At 50.2% G+C, this 21,629-nt stretch overlaps 2 protein-coding genes across 5 annotated transcripts in view; both read right to left on the bottom strand.

Moving 5' to 3' along the window:
- tbc1d15 (TBC1 domain family, member 15) overlaps positions 1-14,808 on the bottom strand; it is a 51,226-nt gene extending 36,418 nt beyond the window's left edge. The window contains exons 1-4 of one of the 2 annotated variants that reach the window (XM_072386799.1): positions 14,725-14,808; positions 4,690-4,791; positions 1,642-1,716; positions 1,393-1,540 (exon numbers count right to left, since the gene is read on the bottom strand). In XM_072386799.1, the coding sequence (XP_072242900.1) occupies positions 1,393-1,540; positions 1,642-1,716; positions 4,690-4,791; positions 14,725-14,748 (349 nt within the window). In that variant the 5' untranslated portion in view covers positions 14,749-14,808. The remainder of the gene's footprint in view (positions 1-1,392; positions 1,541-1,641; positions 1,717-4,689; positions 4,792-14,724) is intronic. The other variant, XM_072386800.1, reaches the window with a different exon arrangement.
- Positions 14,809-15,317: 509 nt separating this feature from the next.
- The window catches only part of LOC140307786 (zinc finger C3H1 domain-containing protein-like), a 35,664-nt gene continuing 29,352 nt past the window's right edge, over positions 15,318-21,629 (bottom strand). For all 3 annotated transcript variants that reach the window (XM_072386795.1, XM_072386797.1, XM_072386796.1), the window contains exons 33-36: positions 20,319-20,420; positions 20,107-20,146; positions 18,174-18,236; positions 15,318-16,015 (exon numbers count right to left, since the gene is read on the bottom strand). In XM_072386795.1, the coding sequence (XP_072242896.1) occupies positions 15,887-16,015; positions 18,174-18,236; positions 20,107-20,146; positions 20,319-20,420 (334 nt within the window). In that variant the 3' untranslated portion in view covers positions 15,318-15,886. The remainder of the gene's footprint in view (positions 16,016-18,173; positions 18,237-20,106; positions 20,147-20,318; positions 20,421-21,629) is intronic.

The raw sequence follows: 21,629 nt of genomic DNA, 5'->3' as shown, positions 1-21,629 counted from the left end.
TTTAACAAGAACTTTGAAGGGAACAAACCCAAGTTTAACGGGAACAAACCCAAGTTTAACAGGAACTTTGATGGGAACAAACCCAAGTTTAACGGGAACTTTGAAGGGAACAAACCAAAGTTTAATGGGAACTTTGATGGGAACAAACCCAAGTTTAATGGGAACTTTGAAGGGAACAAACCAAAGTTTAACAGGAACTTTGAAGGGAACAAACCAAAGTTTAACGGGAACTTTGAAGGGAACAAACCCAAGTTTAACAGGAACTTTGAAGGGAACAAACCCAAGTTTAACAAGAACTTTGAAGGGAACAAACCCAAGTTTAACAAGAACTTTGAAGGGAACAAACCCAAGTTTAACGGGAACAAACCAAAGTTTAACGGGAACTTTGATAGGAACAAACCCAAGTTTAACAGGAACTTTGATGGGAACAAACCCAAGTTTAACGGGAACTTTGAAGGGAACAAACCCAAGTTTAATGAGAACTTTGAAGGGAACAAACCCAAGTTTAATGAGAACTTTGAAGGGAACAAACCAAAGTTTAACGGGAACTTTGATGGGAACAAACCCAAGTTTAACAAGAACTTTGAAGGGAACAAACCAAAGTTTAATGGGAACTTTGATGGGAACAAACCAAAGTTTAACGGGAACTTTGAAGGGAACAAACCAAAGTTTAACGGGAACTTTGATGGGAAAAAACCCAAGTTTAATGGGAACTTTGAAGGGAACAAACCAAAGTTTAATGGGAACTTTGATGGGAACAAACCAAAGTTTAACGGGAACTTTGATGGGAAAAAACCCAAGTTTAATGGGAACTTTGATGGGAACAAACCCAAGTTTACCCAAGATCTGAGTTATGTGTGTTGGTAACGGTTCTGTAGGTGACAACCCGCTTCATCAAAACACCGCAACGGAGCAAAAATAATAAAAAAAAAAAAATGTTGTGCACCAACAGACTTCACTAACTAGTTGTGCTAAGCTGTGACCGGGGTGCACAGGTACTTTAGTTCTGTTTTGTTGTTATGTTACAGGTCCTCAAAAATCTAAATAATTAAAAGCAAGACTGAAGTTTCTGCGTTTGTTTTAAATAAAAGTAACGTTGATACATTTTTAAGACCTTTCAAAATCGTATTTAAGACATTTTAAGATAATTCTAGACATTTTAAGGCTTTAAATTGAAACGTTTTAAGGCTTTTTAATACCCAGCGGATACCCTGAAATAAACAGAGTGTAACTTTTTTAGCCAGGCAGATTATGGGAAGACAAAATGGTGTAGAAATGTGTTAAAATGGTGGCAGTGTGGAGCTCAGAATCAAACCGCTGAAAGTGAAACGGGTCTGTCCACACTTTCAGTTCCACAGGAGCAGCTGACAGGAAGTGCTGAGGCAGACTCACCCTCTCCGTTGGCGCAGGGCTTCTTCCTGAAGGACACGGCGTTCACCATGTCCCACTCTGTCTCGTAGCTCTGCTGGGTCTCCAGCAGCTGCTGGGACGAGGTCTTCTCCCCCAGACACTGGGCCCACTCCACCACCGAGCTGGAGTCCTGCCCACAGACAGCATTGGAGCAGTCATGTGATCAGTCATGTGACGTATATTTGTGCTGGTCACAGACCGACTGAAGCCGCAGAACAAAGTGACACCAACCTTTCCAGCACACAGCATGTTGGACGGGTCCACGCTGTCCTCCAGAGGCCTGAACTCCACCACCATCTCAGTGTCCTGCAGCACAGGGAGAAACATGTTGCTGATGACACCCAACAAGGCCTTCGTTACATCCACGTTCCTTTAAAACATGCCCCCGGGTTTCTGATTGGCTTTGCTCCGCCGGCACCGGTGTAACTGGATCAGCCAGCCATACCTCTGCAAAGAAACTGGCTTCTTCAAACAGAAGCTGGAAGCCTGAAACTCCGGCGATCCAGAGGAGGCGGAAGCATGTTAGCATTAGATCAGGAAACTCAGATCAGTTCCATTATCAATAACTGTGATCGACCTCATTCTGGTGATCAGAGATGCCGTTTACATGATATCTGAATATTATTGTGCACATGAACGTGGTCACTCAGCTGACTCAATCAATCGATCAATCACAGCAGAAACTCCCGGTCACAATCAATCAATCAATCACAGCAGAAACTCCCGGTCACAATCAATCAATCAATCACAGCAGAAACTCCCGGTCACAATCAATCGATCAATCACAGCAGAAACTCCCGGTCACAATCAATCGATCAATCACAGCAGAAACTCCCGGTCACAATCAATCGATCAATCAGAGCAGAAACCACTGATCAGTCAGCTGACTCAATCAATCGATCAATCAGAGCAGAAACCACTGATCAGTCAGCTAACTCAATCAATCGATCAATCGCAGCAGAAACCACTGATCAGTCAGCTGACTCAGTTAATCGATCAATCACAGCAGAAGCCACTGATCAGTCAGCTGACTCAATCAATCGATCAATCACAGCAGAAACCACTGATCAGTCAGCTGACTCAATCAATCGATCAATCACAGCAGAAACCACTGATCAGTCAGCTGACTCAATCAATCGATCAATCACAGCAGAAGCCATTGATCAGTCAGCTGACTCAATCAATCGATCAATCACAGCAGAAACCACTGATCAGTCAGCTGACTCAATCAATCGATCAATCACAGCAGAAACCACTGATCAGTCAGCTGACTCAATCAATCGATCAATCACAGCAGAAACCATTGATCAGTCAGCTGACTCAATCAATCGATCAATCACAGCAGAAGCCATTGATCAGTCAGCTGACTCAATCAATCGATCAATCACAGCAGAAACCACTGATCAGTCAGCTGACTCAATCAATCGATCAATCACAGCAGAAGCCATTGATCAGTCAGCTGACTCAATCAATCGATCAATCACAGCAGAAACCACTGATCAGTCAGCTGACTCAATCAATGGATCAATCACAGCAGAAACCACTGATCAGTCAGCTGACTCAATCAATCGATCAATCACAGCAGAAACCACTGATCAGTCAGCTGACTCAATCAATCGATCAATCACAGCAGAAACCACTGATCAGTCAGCTGACTCAATCAATCGATCAATCACAGCAGAAACCACTGATCAGTCAGCTGACTCAGTTAATCGATCAATCACAGCAGAAGCCACTGATCAGTCAGCTGACTCAATCAATGGATCAATCACAGCAGAAACCACTGATCGGTCAGCTGACTCAGTTAATCGATCAATCACAGCAGAAACCACTGATCAGTCAGCTGACTCAATCAATCGATCAATCACAGCAGAAACCACTGATCAGTCAGCTGACTCAATCAATCGATCAATCACAGCAGAAACCACTGATCAGTCAGCTGACTCAGTTAATCGATCAATCACAGCAGAAGCCACTGATCAGTCAGCTGACTCAATCAATCGATCAATCACAGCAGAAACCACTGATCAGTCAGCTGACTCAATCAATCGATCAATCACAGCAGAAACCACTGATCAGTCAGCTGACTCAGTTAATCGATCAATCAGAGCAGAAACCACTGATCAGTCAGCTGACTCAATCAATCGATCAATCACAGCAGAAGCCATTGATCAGTCAGCTGACTCAATCAATCGATCAATCACAGCAGAAACCACTGATCAGTCAGCTGACTCAATCAATCGATCAATCACAGCAGAAGCCACTGATCAGTCAGCTGACTCAATCAATCGATCAATCACAGCAGAAACCACTGATCAGTCAGCTGACTCAATCAATCGATCAATCACAGCAGAAACCACTGATCAGTCAGCTGACTCAGTTAATCGATCAATCACAGCAGAAGCCACTGATCAGTCAGCTGACTCAATCAATCGATCAATCACAGCAGAAACCACTGATCAGTCAGCTGACTCAATCAATCGATCAATCACAGCAGAAACCACTGATCAGTCAGCTGACTCAATCAATCGATCAATCACAGCAGAAACCACTGATCAGTCAGCTGACTCAATCAATCGATCAATCACAGCAGAAACCACTGATCAGTCAGCTGACTCAATCAATCGATCAATCACAGCAGAAACCACTGATCAGTCAGCTGACTCAATCAATCGATCAATCACAGCAGAAACCACTGATCAGTCAGCTGACTCAGTTAATCGATCAATCAGAGCAGAAACCACTGATCAGTCAGCTGACTCAATCAATCGATCAATCACAGCAGAAGCCATTGATCAGTCAGCTGACTCAATCAATCGATCAATCACAGCAGAAGCCATTGATCACTCAGCTGACTCAGTTAATCAATGACATGGTTTGTAAAGGCTTCAGTAAGAACTGAACTCTGAGCAGACTGAGGCGGAGGTTTGTTGTTTCCATTTATTGATTAACAGATCAGAATCGATCAAGTGACAGAAAACATCTGAAGAGCCATTAGGAAGAAAACAGATGGATGAGTTATCAATCAGATTATTGACGATCCTCTGAACTCATCCAATTAAAAACATTAAACTTCTGCTAAAGAACTATGACATCAGCAGTCACATGACAGCTATGACATCAGCAATCACATGACAGCTATGACATCAGCAATCACATGACAGCTATGACATCAGCAGTCACATGACAGCTATGACATCAGCAGTCACATGACAGCTATGACATCAGCAGTCACATGACAGCTATGACATCAGCAGTCACATGACATGCAGCTTTTACCTTGTCGAGAATCCGAAGCGACCCTGACACCAGTAGATCCTGCTCGATGCCTCCTTCATCAGCGCTGGGATGGATGAAGACTCCCTCGTGTCCAAAGACCACCTGTGGGCAGAGGATAGGACCAACAGTGTGAGAGAACTGCCCCGGTTCTGACCAACAGTGTGAGAGAACTGCCCCGGTTCTGTCCAACAGTGTGAGAGAACTGTCCCGGTTCTGACCAACAGTGTGAGAGAACTGTCCCGGTTCTGCCCAACAGTGTGAGAGAACTGCCCCGGTTCTGACCAACAGTGTGAGAGAACTGCCCCGGTGCTGACCAACAGTGTGAGAGAACTGTCCCGGTTCTGCCTAACAGTGTGAAAGAACTGTCCCGGTTCTGACCAACAGTGTGAGAGAACTGTCCCGGTTCTGACCAACAGTGTGAGAGAACTGTCCCGGTTCTGCCCAACAGTGTGAGAGAACTGTCCCGGTTCTGTCCAACAGTGTGAGAGAACTGTCCCGGTTCTGTCCAACAGTGTGAGAGAACTGTCCCGGTTCTGCCCAACAGTGTGAGAGAACTGCCCCGGTTCTGCCCAACGGTGTGAGAGAACTGTCCCGGTTCTGCCCAACAGTGTGAGAGAACTGTCCCGGTTCTGACCAACAGGTTCTGCCTAACAGTGTGAGAGAACTGTCCCGGTTCTGACCAACAGGTTCTGCCTAACAGTGTGAGAGAACTGTCCCGGTTCTGCCCAACAGTGTGAGAGAACTGTCCCGGTTCTGCCCAACAGTGTGAGAGAACTGTCCCGGTTCTGCCCAACAGTGTGAGAGAACTGTCCCGGTTCTGCCCAACAGTGTGAGAGAACTGTCCCGGTTCTGCCCAACAGTGTGAGAGAACTGTCCCGGTTCTGACCAACAGTGTGAGAGAACTGCCCCGGTTCTGCCCAACAGTGTGAGAGAACTGTCCCGGTTCTGCCCAACAGTGTGAGAGAACTTCCCCGGTTCTGTCCAACAGTGTGAGAGAACTGTCCCGGTTCTGTCCAACAGTGTGAGAGAACTGTCCCGGTTCTGCCCAACAGTGTGAGAGAACTGTCCCGGTTCTGTCCAACGGTGTGAGAGAACTGTCCCGGTTCTGCCCAACGGTGTGAGAGAACTTCCCCGGTTCTGCCCAACGGTGTGAGAGAACTGTCCCGGTTCTGCCCAACAGTGTGAGAGAACTGTCCCGGTTCTGACCAACAGGTTCTGCCTAACAGTGTGAGAGAACTGTCCCGGTTCTGCCCAACAGTGTGAGAGAACTGTCCCGGTTCTGCCCAACAGTGTGAGAGAACTGTCCCGGTTCTGCCCAACAGTGTGAGAGAACTGTCCCGGTTCTGCCCAACAGTGTGAGAGAACTGTCCCGGTTCTGCCCAACAGTGTGAGAGAACTGTCCCGGTTCTGCCCAACAGTGTGAGAGAACTGTCCCGGTTCTGCCCAACAGTGTGAGAGAACTGTCCCGGTTCTGCCCAACAGTGTGAGAGAACTGTCCCGGTTCTGCCCAACAGTGTGAGAGAACTGTCCCGGTTCTGCCCAACAGTGTGAGAGAACTGTCCCGGTTCTGCCCAACAGTGTGAGAGAACTGTCCCGGGTTCTGCCCAACAGTGTGAGAGAACTGTCCCGGTTCTGACCAACAGTGTGAGAGAACTGTCCCGGTTCTGACCAACAGTGTGAGAGAACTGTCCCGGTTCTGACCAACAGTGTGAGAGAACTGTCCCGGTTCTGCCCAACAGTGTGAGAGAACTGTCCCGGTTCTGCCCAACAGTGTGAGAGAACTGTCCCGGTTCTGCCCAACAGTGTGAGAGAACTGTCCCGGTTCTGCCCAACAGTGTGAGAGAACTGTCCCGGTTCTGCCCAACAGTGTGAGAGAACTGCCCCGGTTCTGACCAACAGTGTGAGAGAACTGCCCCGGTGCTGACCAACAGTGTGAGAGAACTGTCCCGGTTCTGCCTAACAGTGTGAAAGAACTGTCCCGGTTCTGACCAACAGTGTGAGAGAACTGTCCCGGTTCTGCCTAACAGTGTGAAAGAACTGTCCCGGTTCTGACCAACAGTGTGAGAGAACTGTCCCGGTTCTGCCTAACAGTGTGAGAGAACTGTCCCGGTTCTGACCAACGGTGTGAGAGAACTGTCCCGGTTCTGCCCAACAGTGTGAGAGAACTGTCCCGGTTCTGTCCAACAGTGTGAGAGAACTGTCCCGGTTCTGTCCAACAGTGTGAGAGAACTGTCCCGGTTCTGTCCAACAGTGTGAGAGAACTGTCCCGGTTCTGACCAACAGTGTGAGAGAACTGTCCCGGTTCTGTCCAACAGTGTGAGAGAACTGTCCCGGTTCTGCCCAACAGTGTGAGAGAACTGTCCCGGTTCTGCCTAACAGTGTGAGAGAACTGTCCCGGTTCTGCCCAACAGTGTGAGAGAACTGTCCCGGTTCTGCCCAACAGTGTGAGAGAACTGTCCCGGTTCTGCCCAACAGTGTGAGAGAACTGTCCCGGTTCTGACCAACAGTGTGAGAGAACTGTCCCTGGTTCTGCCCAACAGTGTGAGAGAACTGTCCCGGTTCTGCCCAACAGTGTGAGAGAACTGTCCCGGTTCTGCCCAACAGTGTGAGAGAACTGTCCCGGTTCTGCCCAACAGTGTGAGAGAACTGCCCCGGTTCTGCCCAACAGTGTGAGAGAACTGTCCCGGTTCTGCCCAACAGTGTGAGAGAACTTCCCCGGTTCTGTCCAACAGTGTGAGAGAACTGTCCCGGTTCTGTCCAACAGTGTGAGAGAACTGTCCCGGTTCTGCCCAACAGTGTGAGAGAACTGTCCCGGTTCTGTCCAACAGTGTGAGAGAACTGTCCCGGTTCTGCCCAACGGTGTGAGAGAACTGCCCCGGTTCTGCCCAACGGTGTGAGAGAACTGTCCCGGTTCTGCCCAACAGTGTGAGAGAACTGTCCCGGTTCTGACCAACAGGTTCTGCCTAACAGTGTGAGAGAACTGTCCCGGTTCTGCCCAACAGTGTGAGAGAACTGTCCCGGTTCTGCCCAACAGTGTGAGAGAACTGTCCCGGTTCTGCCCAACAGTGTGAGAGAACTGTCCCGGTTCTGCCCAACAGTGTGAGAGAACTGTCCCGGTTCTGCCCAACAGTGTGAGAGAACTGTCCCGGTTCTGCCCAACAGTGTGAGAGAACTGTCCCGGTTCTGACCAACAGTGTGAGAGAACTGCCCCGGTTCTGCCCAACAGTGTGAGAGAACTGTCCCGGTTCTGCCCAACAGTGTGAGAGAACTTCCCCGGTTCTGTCCAACAGTGTGAGAGAACTGTCCCGGTTCTGTCCAACAGTGTGAGAGAACTGTCCCGGTTCTGCCCAACAGTGTGAGAGAACTGTCCCGGTTCTGTCCAACAGTGTGAGAGAACTGTCCCGGTTCTGCCCAACGGTGTGAGAGAACTGCCCCGGTTCTGCCCAACGGTGTGAGAGAACTGTCCCGGTTCTGCCCAACAGTGTGAGAGAACTGTCCCGGTTCTGACCAACAGGTTCTGCCTAACAGTGTGAGAGAACTGTCCCGGTTCTGCCCAACAGTGTGAGAGAACTGTCCCGGTTCTGCCCAACAGTGTGAGAGAACTGTCCCGGTTCTGCCCAACAGTGTGAGAGAACTGTCCCGGTTCTGCCCAACAGTGTGAGAGAACTGTCCCGGTTCTGCCCAACAGTGTGAGAGAACTGTCCCGGTTCTGCCCAACAGTGTGAGAGAACTGTCCCGGTTCTGCCCAACAGTGTGAGAGAACTGTCCCGGTTCTGCCCAACAGTGTGAGAGAACTGTCCCGGGTTCTGCCCAACAGTGTGAGAGAACTGTCCCGGTTCTGCCCAACAGTGTGAGAGAACTGTCCCGGTTCTGACCAACAGTGTGAGAGAACTGTCCCGGTTCTGACCAACAGTGTGAGAGAACTGTCCCGGTTCTGACCAACAGTGTGAGAGAACTGTCCCGGTTCTGCCCAACAGTGTGAGAGAACTGTCCCGGTTCTGCCCAACAGTGTGAGAGAACTGTCCCGGTTCTGCCCAACAGTGTGAGAGAACTGTCCCGGTTCTGCCCAACAGTGTGAGAGAACTGTCCCGGTTCTGCCCAACAGTGTGAGAGAACTGTCCCGGTTCTGCCTAACAGTGTGAGAGAACTGCCCCGGTTCTGACCAACAGTGTGAGAGAACTGTCCCGGTTCTGCCCAACGGTGTGAGAGAACTGTCCCGGTTCTGACCAACAGTGTGAAAGAACTGTCCCGGTTCTGTCCAACAGTGTGAGAGAACTGTCCCGGTTCTGACCAACAGGTTCTGCCTAACAGTGTGAAAGAACTGCCCCGGTTCTGACCAACAGGTTCTGCCTAACAGTGTGAAAGAACTGCCCAGGTTCTGCCCAACAGTGTGAGAGAACTGCCCAGGTTCTGCCCAACAGTGTGAGAGAACTGTCCCGGTTCTGCCCAACAGTGTGAGAGAACTGTCCCGGTTCTGCCCAACAGTGTGAGAGAACTGTCCCGGTTCTGCCCAACAGTGTGAGAGAACTGTCCCGGTTCTGACCAACAGTGTGAGAGAACTGTCCCGGTTCTGACCAACAGTGTGAGAGAACTGTCCCGGTTCTGACCAACAGTGTGAAAGAACTGTCCCGGTTCTGACCAACAGGTTCTGACTAACAGTGTGAGAGAACTGCCCCGGTTCTGCCCAACAGTGTGAGAGAACTGCCCAGGTTCTGCCCAACAGTGTGAGAGAACTGTCCCGGTTCTGCCCAACAGTGTGAGAGAACTGTCCCGGTTCTGCCCAACAGTGTGAGAGAACTGTCCCGGTTCTGCCCAACAGTGTGAGAGAACTGTCCCGGTTCTGCCCAACAGTGTGAAAGAACTGTCCCGGTTCTGACCAACAGTGTGAAAGAACTGTCCCGGTTCTGTCCAACAGTGTGAGAGAACTGTCCCGGTTCTGACCAACAGGTTCTGCCTAACAGTGTGAGAGAACTGCCCCGGTTCTGCCCAACAGTGTGAGAGAACTGTCCCGGTTCTGCCCAACAGTGTGAGAGAACTGTCCCGGTTCTGCCCAACAGTGTGAGAGAACTGTCCCGGTTCTGCCCAACAGTGTGAGAGAACTGTCCCGGTTCTGCCCAACAGTGTGAGAGAACTGTCCCGGTTCTGTCCAACAGTGTGAGAGAACTGTCCCGGTTCTGCCCAACAGTGTGAGAGAACTGTCCCGGTTCTGCCCAACAGTGTGAGAGAACTGTCCCGGTTCTGCCCAACAGTGTGAGAGAACTGTCCCGGTTCTGCCCAACAGTGTGAGAGAACTTTCCCGGTTCTGCCCAACAGTGTGAGAGAACTGTCCCGGTTCTGCCCAACAGTGTGAGAGAACTGTCCCGGTTCTGTCCAACAGTGTGAGAGAACTGTCCCGGTTCTGCCCAACTGTGTGAGAGAACTGTCCCGGTTCTGCCCAACGGTGTGAGAGAACTGTCCCGGTTCTGTCCAACAGTGTGAGAGAACTGTCCCGGTTCTGCCCAACAGTGTGAGAGAACTGCCCCGGTTCTGACCAACAGTGTGAGAGAACTGTCCCGGTTCTGCCCAACGGTGTGAGAGAACTGTCCCGGTTCTGACCAACAGTGTGAAAGAACTGTCCCGGTTCTGTCCAACAGTGTGAGAGAACTGTCCCGGTTCTGACCAACAGGTTCTGCCTAACAGTGTGAAAGAACTGCCCCGGTTCTGACCAACAGGTTCTGCCTAACAGTGTGAAAGAACTGCCCAGGTTCTGCCCAACAGTGTGAGAGAACTGCCCAGGTTCTGCCCAACAGTGTGAGAGAACTGTCCCGGTTCTGCCCAACAGTGTGAGAGAACTGTCCCGGTTCTGCCCAACAGTGTGAGAGAACTGTCCCGGTTCTGCCCAACAGTGTGAAAGAACTGTCCCGGTTCTGACCAACAGTGTGAAAGAACTGTCCCGGTTCTGTCCAACAGTGTGAGAGAACTGTCCCGGTTCTGACCAACAGGTTCTGCCTAACAGTGTGAGAGAACTGCCCCGGTTCTGCCCAACAGTGTGAGAGAACTGTCCCGGTTCTGCCCAACAGTGTGAGAGAACTGTCCCGGTTCTGCCCAACAGTGTGAGAGAACTGTCCCGGTTCTGCCCAACAGTGTGAGAGAACTGTCCCGGTTCTGCCCAACAGTGTGAGAGAACTGTCCCGGTTCTGTCCAACAGTGTGAGAGAACTGTCCCGGTTCTGCCCAACAGTGTGAGAGAACTGTCCCGGTTCTGCCCAACAGTGTGAGAGAACTGTCCCGGTTCTGCCCAACAGTGTGAGAGAACTGTCCCGGTTCTGCCCAACAGTGTGAGAGAACTTTCCCGGTTCTGCCCAACAGTGTGAGAGAACTGTCCCGGTTCTGCCCAACAGTGTGAGAGAACTGTCCCGGTTCTGTCCAACAGTGTGAGAGAACTGTCCCGGTTCTGCCCAACTGTGTGAGAGAACTGTCCCGGTTCTGCCCAACGGTGTGAGAGAACTGTCCCGGTTCTGTCCAACAGTGTGAGAGAACTGTCCCGGTTCTGCCCAACAGTGTGAGAGAACTGCCCCGGTTCTGACCAACAGTGTGAGAGAACTGTCCCGGTTCTGCCCAACGGTGTGAGAGAACTGTCCCGGTTCTGACCAACAGTGTGAAAGAACTGTCCCGGTTCTGTCCAACAGTGTGAGAGAACTGTCCCGGTTCTGACCAACAGGTTCTGCCTAACAGTGTGAAAGAACTGCCCCGGTTCTGACCAACAGGTTCTGCCTAACAGTGTGAAAGAACTGCCCAGGTTCTGCCCAACAGTGTGAGAGAACTGCCCAGGTTCTGCCCAACAGTGTGAGAGAACTGTCCCGGTTCTGCCCAACAGTGTGAGAGAACTGTCCCGGTTCTGCCCAACAGTGTGAGAGAACTGTCCCGGTTCTGACCAACAGTGTGAGAGAACTGTCCCGGTTCTGACCAACAGTGTGAGAGAACTGTCCCGGTTCTGACCAACAGTGTGAAAGAACTGTCCCGGTTCTGACCAACAGGTTCTGCCTAACAGTGTGAGAGAACTGCCCCGGTTCTGCCCAACAGTGTGAGAGAACTGCCCAGGTTCTGCCCAACAGTGTGAGAGAACTGTCCCGGTTCTGCCCAACAGTGTGAGAGAACTGTCCCGGTTCTGCCCAACAGTGTGAGAGAACTGTCCCGGTTCTGCCCAACAGTGTGAAAGAACTGTCCCGGTTCTGTCCAACAGTGTGAGAGAACTGTCCCGGTTCTGCCCAACAGTGTGAAAGAACTGTCCCGGTTCTGACCAACAGTGTGAAAGAACTGTCCCGGTTCTGTCCAACAGTGTGAGAGAACTGTCCCGGTTCTGACCAACAGGTTCTGCCTAACAGTGTGAGAGAACTGCCCCGGTTCTGCCCAACAGTGTGAGAGAACTGTCCCGGTTCTGCCCAACAGTGTGAGAGAACTGTCCCGGTTCTGCCCAACAGTGTGAGAGAACTGTCCCGGTTCTGCCCAACAGTGTGAGAGAACTGTCCCGGTTCTGTCCAACAGTGTGAGAGAACTGTCCCGGTTCTGCCCAACAGTGTGAGAGAACTGTCCCGGTTCTGCCCAACAGTGTGAGAGAACTGTCCCGGTTCTGCCCAACAGTGTGAGAGAACTGTCCCGGTTCTGCCCAACAGTGTGAGAGAACTTTCCCGGTTCTGCCCAACAGTGTGAGAGAACTGTCCCGGTTCTGCCCAACAGTGTGAGAGAACTGTCCCGGTTCTGTCCAACAGTGTGAGAGAACTGTCCCGGTTCTGCCCAACTGTGTGAGAGAACTGTCCCGGTTCTGTCCAACAGTGTGAGAGAACTGTCCCGGTTCTGCCCAACAGTGTGAGAGAACTGCCCCGGTTCTGCCCAACAGTGTGAGAGAACTGTCCCGGTTCTGCCCAACAGTGTGAGAGAACTGTCCCGGTTCTGCCCAACAGTGTGAAAGAACTGTCCCGGTTCTGCCCAACAGTGTGAGAGAACTTCCCCGGTTCTGCCCAACGGTGTGAGAGAACTGTCCCGGTTCTGCCCAACAGTGTGAGAGAACTGTCCCGGTTCTGCCCAACAGTGTGAGAGAACTGTCCCGGTTCTGACCAACAGGTTCTGCCCAACATCAGGCCGTACACAGCAGCCAGAGTTCTGCTGAGTCTTACACAAACCACAGCCAAAAGGGAACAAGTGCAACGGGAACTTTGTCAGGAGCAAACCGATGGGATGGGAACGTACCGAGGTTTAATGGGAACAATCCCAAGGTTAATGACATCCAACCAAAGGTTAACCAACCAAAGGTTAATGACATCCAACCAAAGGTTAATGACATCCAACCAAAAGTTAACCAACCAAAGGTTAATGACATCCAACCAAAAGTTAATGACATTCAACCAAAAGTTAACCAACCAAAGGTTAATGACATCCAACCAAAAGTTAATGACATCCAACCAAAGGTTAATGACATCAAACCAAAAGTTAATGACATCCAACCAAAGGTTAATGACATCCAACCAAAGGTTAATCAATCAAAAGTTAATGACATCCAACCAGAAGTTAACCAACCAAAGGTTAATGACATCCAACCAAAAGTTAACCAACCAAAGGTTAATGACATCCAACCAAAAGTTAATGACATTCAACCAAAAGTTAACCAACCAAAGGTTAATGACATCCAACCAAAAGTTAATGACATCCAACCAAAAGTTAATGACATCCAACCAAAAGTTAATGACATCCAACCAAAGGTTAATGACATCCAACCAAAAGTTAACCAACCAAAAGTTAATGACATCAAACCAAAGGTTAATGACATCAAACCAAAGGTTAATGACATCCAACCAAAGGTTAATGACATCAAACCAAAAGTTAATGACATCCAACCAAAAGTTAATGACATTCAACCAAAAGTTAACCAACCAAAGGTTAATGACATCCAACCAAAGGTTAATGACATCCAACCAAAAGTTAATGACATCCAACCAAAGGTTAATTACATCCAACCAAAAGTTAATGACATCCAACCAAAGGTTAATGACATCCAACCAAAAGTTAATGACATCCAACCAAAGGTTAATGACATCCAACCAAAAGTTAATGACATCCAACCAAAGGTTAATGACATCCAACCAAAAGTTAATGACATCCAACCAAAGGTTAATGACATCCAACCAAAAGTTAATGACATCCAACCAAAAGTTAATGACATCCAACCAAAGGTTAATGACATCCAACCAAAAGTTAATGACATCCAACCAAAGGTTAATGACATCCAACCAAAGGTTAATGACATCCAACCAAAAGTTAATGACATCCAACCAAAAGTTAATGACATCCAACCAAAAGTTAATGACATCCAACCAAAAGTCGAGGGGAACTGTCTTTGGGAACAGACTAAAGGCTGACAGGAACTTACTGAACGGGAACCCACAGAAGTTGAATGGGAACTAAAGTAAGTTTAACAGGACATGACAGAACTTCAAAGGAACAAACCAAAGTTTAACGGGAACTTTGATGGGAACAAACTGGTGCTCCGTTTAGTCCCTAAGCCTTCACAGAACCCTGACGGAACTTTTTTAGCTGCTAGCCGCCGTTAGCTTCCGTCAGAGCTGGGTAACCCGGAGCAGCACCGGGAGCTGCTTCAATCTGAAGCCGGACAGCAGCTGCTCTTTTGGGTCTCCGTCAGCCGTGAAACAAACCGGCCTGGTTCGGGCCAGGTTTAAATCAGGAGGGTCTTTCCGACCCGTCATCCTGTCAGCTACCATGAGAACAACCACTGCTAGCCGTGCGCCCACTGACAGCCAGAACATCGGGAGGGTTTTGGGTCAGACGGAACCAGACAGCGGCTGACAGTGACCCGCCTTCTCGGAGCCGTTTAAACCGACGGTGATGTCGTTGTAGCAGCTGTGAGGGTTGGAGTAACAGCGGCTAACCTACAGCCTGCAGGCCGCCGGCAGGGAGGACGCGGATACCGGTCTGACCCGGGCTCTAACCCGGGCCGGCTCAACTGGTCCGGACACGGTCCGCGTTAACGTGTCAGTGTTTTTACCTTCAGCACAGACTCCGCCGCCATGTTGCCTGCTCGTGTTCCGTGTGACGATGGCACGTCACGTGACAGCCAACCACCAAAACAACACCGACAGATCAGCTTCCGGTTTAAGAACGCGAGTAAAAACACCGAGAAGTAAACTTATTAAACTTAAAATAACGAAGTTAGCTGGTTTCAGGTGAACTTATTGCAACAGACTGTTTTAAATAAGTTTGATCTATTTCTGTCTCTTCTATTCATATTTTTTTGGGTTTATGAACACTTTAAAATAAATCAAACCTCTTTGGCCTGGTTGGTGATCCATGTTTTCAGGTTCACTTCTGGATGAAGGTCACCATCTGATCCTCATCTCTGTCAGCCGGAGGTCAAAGGTCACCAGGCTCCTCAGAGCAGATTAACTTCATTTCCATGCGTGTGATCAGTTTAACATGGATGTGCTTTTATGAATCAGTTTCTGAGCTTCAGCGTCTTCCTCTGCTGTTAAACACTGTTATGATGAAGCAGGTTCTGCTTCCTGTCCCGTGTAAAGGGAGCGAGTCCCTCCACGCTGTGAATAAATGACCAAACCGACACAAGAACGACTCAGCAGCCTCTTTTTCATGTTTATAGAAAATAATTTAATAACATTTGAATCAACAAGTAGAAAACAACAGCGGCAGGACAGACGTCTCCTTCGGATCAATACTCTTTCATCGTCATGACAACAGATTGCACATCAGCAGTCCAGCAGCGTCCCGCGGCATCTCCGTTTCCGTGGCAGTCTCTCTCACACTCATTCAGCCAATCAGAAAACACTACACAGCCAGGCGGCCACGCCCCGCACTGATACCCGATCAATAACCCGGCTGCTCTCTGATCAGTTTAAATAAACTAAAGTCCTGATTCCTCAGACACATGGGGGTCGGGTTACATGTCAGGTTACCCGCCCCCGCCCTCCCTCAGGCCCCGCCCCCTCAGGTGAGTGAAACATAAAGGGAGGGAAATGAATCCAACTGAAAGGTGAGACACTAAAGAAAGGTGATGAAGATAAAGGCGTCACTCAGCAGTCGATACTTACGGACACGAGCAGCTCCGCCCACACCGCAGCAGGGTGAGGGGCTGGAGGAGGTGGGGGCGTTCGCCTTACCTCGTCACCTCCTGATCAGTTCAATTATCAGTTTGATCACAGATCGTTCGCCATCGACGAGCCGATGCCTCCGAGGCTCACCATGACCCCCGCCTGCTGACAGCAGTCCACCAGGCGCCGCAGACGCTCCGAGGCTCCACCCTCTGCTGCTTCAAACAGCAGCCGCTGCAGGGGGTGGGGGGGGGTGAGAAGGAGGGGGGGGACACGGGGGGGGGGGGGGACACAGGGGGTGAGGATGAGGGGGAGGTGAGCATGCTGAATACAGGTGATAGAACAGTTTACAGTCACTTCACCTCAGCTGATCAATAACATCTGATCTCAGACCTAATTTCAGTGTGGATGTCTGCAGGTGAAAATACGGAGAGCAGAGAGGGTCAGAATATCGACTTCAGTCTCAACGTTTTAAAATCTAACGTTCACTCCGCACACCCTTAACGTTCACTCCGCACACCCTTAACGTTCACTCCGCACACCCTTCACCTTCACTCCGCACACCCTTCACCTTCACTCCGCACACCCTTCACCTTCACTCCGCACACCCTTCACGTTCACTCCGCACACCCTTCACGTTCACTCCGCACACCCTTCACGTTCACTCCGCACACCCTTAACGTTCACTCCGCACACCCTTCACCTTCACTCCGCACACCCTTCACCTTCACTCCGCACACCCTTCACCTTCACTCCGCACACCCTTCACGTTCACTCCGCACACCCTTCACGTTCACTCCGCACACCCTTCACGTTCACTCCGCACACCCTTCACGTTCACTCCGCACACCCTTAACGTTCACTCCGCACACCCTTAACGTTCACTCCGCACACCCTTAACGTTCACTCCGCACACCCTTAACGTTCACTCCGCACACCCTTCACCTTCACTCCGCACACCCTTCACCTTCACTCCGCACACCCTTCACCTTCACTCCGCACACCCTTCACGTTCACTCCGCACACCCTTCACGTTCACTCCGCACACCCTTCACGTTCACTCCGCACACCCTTCACGTTCACTCCGCTCACCCTTCACGTTCACTCCGCACACCCTTCACGTTCACTCCGCTCACCCTTCACTCCGCACACCCTTAACGTTCACTCCGCACACCCTTCACGTTCACTCCGCTCACCCTTCACGTTCACTCCGCACACCCTTCACTCCGCACACCCTTAACGGTCACTCCGCACACCCTTAACGTTCACTCCGCACACCCTTAACGTTCACTCCGCACACCCTTAACGTTCACTCCGCACACCCTTAACGTTCACTCCGCACACCCTTCACGTTCACTCCGCACACCCTTCACGTTCACTCCGCACACCCTTCACGTTCACTCCGCACACCCTTCACGTTCACTCCGCTCACCCTTCACGTTCACTCCGCACACCCTTCACGTTCACTCCGCTCACCCTTCACTCCGCACACCCTTAACGTTCACTCCGCACACCCTTCACGTTCACTCCGCTCACCCTTCACGTTCACTCCGCACACCCTTCACGTTCACTCCGCACACCCTTCACTCCGCACACCCTTAACGGTCACTCCGCACACCCTTAACGGTCACTCCGCACACCCTTAACGTTCACTCCGCACACCCTTAACGTTCACTCCGCACACCCTTAACGTTCACTCCGCACACCCTTAACGTTCACTCCGCACACCCTTAACGTTCACTCCGCACACCCTTCACGTTCACTCCGCTCACCCTTCACCTTCACTCCGCTCACCCTTCACCTTCACTCCGCTCACCCTTCACCTTCACTCCGCTCACCCTTCACCTTCACTCCGCTCACCCTTCACTCCGCACACCCTTAACGTTCACTCCGCACACCCTTCACGTTCACTCCGCTCACCCTTCACGTTCACTCCGCACACCCTTCACTCCGCACACCCTTCACTCCGCACACCCTTCACTCCGCACACCCTTAACGGTCACTCCGCACACCCTTCACGTTCACTCCCCTCACCCTTCACTCCGCACACCCTTAACGGTCACTCCGCACACCCTTCACGTTCACTCCGCACACACTTCACGTTCACTCCACACACACTTCACTTCACACAGAACTCACCTGTTCAGGTAATCTGAGGTGACACCCCTCTTAGAGTGGTCAAACATCCAACATGCGCCCCACAACCTGAATATCAAATTAAACGAGTTTCCTGATGTTTGACTCTCATTTCTATGTTGGTGCTGACCATCTGAGTCCGGACCTGCTGACATCACTGCAATTACCAGGAAGTGCTTTCACAGCAGACCCGTGAGGCGAGTGACTGTAGCCTGCTGTGAGTGCACGTGTGTGTGTGTGTTACAGAGGGAATTACATCTTTCCACAGGGCGGCACACAGAGGGAGGGTTTGGAGGGCTTGCTGATACAGAAGTCGCATCTAGAAGACAACACAGACAAAATAAAAGAAGAAGAAGAGACGGGACGCCGCAGCATCAGAACAACAACACACGGCCTGGTCACACCTGCTACTGTGCATGCAGGTAACACCTGCAGAGAGAGACCAGCTTCAGAAACACCATCAGTTCAGGTCAAACGGAGTCTTTCATCCAGTCAGAGAACTTCTGCTCTGTCCTGAGCTTTCCTCACCAAACTGACACGGTTTCCTGCGCTCTCATTGGCTGCAGCTCCCCCTCTGATACAACGGCCGTCATAAAAACAACTTTCTGACAACAGCCGTGTGTTCACAGACACTGCGTTCAGTTCTGAACGAACAGTTCATTTCTTAGAACAGACGAGGATTCGGGCCTGCGATACAACGGTTCTGATGCAGACAGTCACACACTTTAAGGTGATGACATCACAGAGAGGAACTTGGTAATAAACTTTAAACACGAAACAGGAGTTCAGAAAAGGTCCTAATCCAGTCACTCTGATCGTGGCAGAGCTGCAGCAAATGATTATTCAGGTTATCGATTATTACGTCGATTAATCGGATAAAAAATACTTTCACAATAATAACTGTCAAATTTTAGAAATACAACACGGTCTGATAAAATGAGACGTTTTTATTCTGGTAGGACCTTGATGTAACTCAGAATATTAGTTCACATTAAGAGCTGACAGGCTGAAGCTTTACAATATGAGCCTCAGCTTCCCTCTGTTCTCTGCTAGCTTCCCTCTGTTCTCTGCTAGCTTCCCTCTGTTCCCTGCTAGCGTCCCTCTGTTCCCTGCTAGCGTCCCTCTGTTCCCTGCTAGCGTCCCTCTGTTCCCTGCTAGCGTCCCTCTGTTCCCTGCTAGCGTCCCTCTGTTCCCTGCTAGCGTCCCTCTGTTCCCTGCTAGCGTCCCTCTGTTCCCTGCTAGCGTCCCTCTGTTCCCTGCTAGCGTCCCTCTGTTCCCTGCTAGCGTCCCTCTGTTCCCTGCTAGCGTCCCTCTGTTCCCTGCTAGCGTCCCTCTGTTCCCTGCTAGCGTCCCTCTGTTCCCTGCTAGCTTCCCTCTGTTCCCTGCTAGCTTCCCTCTGTTCCCTGCTAGCTTCCCTCTGTTCCCTGCTAGCTTCCCTCTGTTCCCTGCTAGCTTCCCTCTGTTCCCTGCTAGCTTCCCTCTGTTCCCTGTTAGCTTCCCTCTGTTCCCTGCTAGCTTCCCTCTGTTCCCTGTTAGCTTCCCTCTGTTCCCTGCTAGCTTCCCTCTGTTCCCTGCTAGCTTCCCTCTCTTCTCCGCTAGCTTCCTTCTGTTCTCTGCTAGCTTCCTTCTCAGATAACAAGCCAACTGTTTTCCATTAAAATGCTAACGTTAAATGTTCCCTTGTGTTTGTTCTGCTCAGTGGACTCTTTTTGTGAACTGGCTGCTTTCTGCTGAGATGCTGTAGCATTGACGATGTGCTAGCGTGCTAAGCTAACTGGCTTTTATAACGGACACACTGTTCAGTATTTTCTCTTTTCTTTTCTTTTAAATGCTCCCAAACTTGAGACATTATGCCTCTTTTTCTCTGATTTTGCTCCTTGTTGTTTCCTCTGGTTTCTTCCATCAAATGAAGCTGAACAAACGCAGCACATTCGTGTGGATGTTGTGTCACAGTAAAAGCTGTGGGTTGACCGCTGAGCAGAACATGTTGGTGGGAGTTAAACGAAGCATCGAGGCTGATCGTTTGTATAGAGCTTTTCTAATCAGAGTTGACTGGTAAGACTGGTCCAAAGGCTAACGTTTACAACTTCTGCTGATTGATTCCAGTCCGACCAGTTTCTTTCTCAGACTGGATGAAATGACTGAGCAGGAGATGCAGAACGGGAAATGGGATGTTCTTCCCAACTCACCTCTCCTCGCTCCTTCAGCTGCCGCTCCACAGCAATGGCTCTGCACAGAAACAGAACAAAGACTGTCAGCTGTCACCGAGCCGGCTCGGTCCCTTTCTGCTCCCAACAAATCCCAAAAACTGATCTGACCCAGAACATCAAACTAGTGCCGTTCTCAAACAAATGTTCTGGTTCTGGTCTCATTATGGGATGTGCTCTCTGCATTTACTCACATTCTCCAGCCGGACACACACTTCGGAGCGCTGCTGATCAGCATCCGGGCCTGGAACTTCAGCTGGTCCAAGTTTCCATCCTGCCACTCCTGAACCAACAACCTACAGAGCAACAAGCAGAGACAATGTCACGAAACGTCACAACAGCAACAAAACTACCAGAGTAACACACGGCCGGCTGCGTTAAGACGAGGCCTGGGTTCATTTCTGGTTCGGCTCGGAGGAAGGTGATCCGACAAAGATGTTAAGAGTGGCGTCACCAAATGTGATGTAGGCACGTCAGAGGAGCTGACTAACCAACTAACCAACTGCAGAGGAGCTGACTAACCAACTAACCAACGACAGATGAGCTGACTAACCAACTAACCAACATCAGAGGAGCTGACTAACCAACTAACCAACGTCTGAGGCACTGACTAACCAACCAACCAACCAACGACAGAGGAGCTGACTAACCAACCAACCAACGACAGATGAGCTGACTAACCAACTAACCAACATCAGAGGAGCTGACTAACCAACTAACCAACGACAGATGAGCTGACTAACCAACTAACCAACATCAGAGGAGCTGACTAACCAACTAACCAACTGCAGAGGAGCTGACTAACCAACTAACCAACGACAGATGAGCTGACTAACCAACTAACCAACGACAGATGAGCTGACTAACCAACTAACCAACTGCAGAGGAGCTGACTAACCAACGTCTGAGGAGGTGACTAACCAACGACAGATGAGCTGACTAACCAACATCAGATGAGCTGACTAACCAACTAACCAACTGCAGAGGAGCTGACTAACCAACGTCTGAGGAGGTGACTAACCAACTAACCAACTGCAGAGGAGCTGACTAACCAACGTCTGAGGAGGTGACTAACCAACGTCTGAGGAGCTGACTAAGCAACTAACCAACGTCTGAGGAGCTGACTAAGCAACTAACCAACGTCTGAGGAGCTGACTAGCCAACTAACCAACGATAGATGAGCTGACTAACCAACTAACCAACATCAGAGGAGCTGACTAACCAACGTCTGAGGAGCTGACTAACCAACTAACCAACTGCAGAGGAGCTGACTAACCAACAACAGATGAGCTGACTAACCAACTAACCAACATCAGAGGAGCTGACTAACCAACGTCTGAGGAGCTGACTAACCAACTAACCAACATCAGAGGAGCTGACTAACCAACTAACCAACTGCAGAGGAGCTGACTAACCAACTAACCAACGTCTGAGGAGCTGACTAACCAACCAACGTCTGAGGAGCTGACTAACCAACCAACTGCAGAGGAGCTGACTAACCAACC

Source organism: Leuresthes tenuis, unplaced genomic scaffold, assembly GCF_036924035.1.
Source record: "Leuresthes tenuis unplaced genomic scaffold, fLeuTen1.0.hap1 SCAF_5, whole genome shotgun sequence".
Classification (NCBI taxonomy): domain Eukaryota; kingdom Metazoa; phylum Chordata; class Actinopteri; order Atheriniformes; family Atherinopsidae; genus Leuresthes; species Leuresthes tenuis.
Note: the sequence above shows the minus strand (reverse complement) of the source record. Positions and strands in the feature narration are given on the sequence as shown.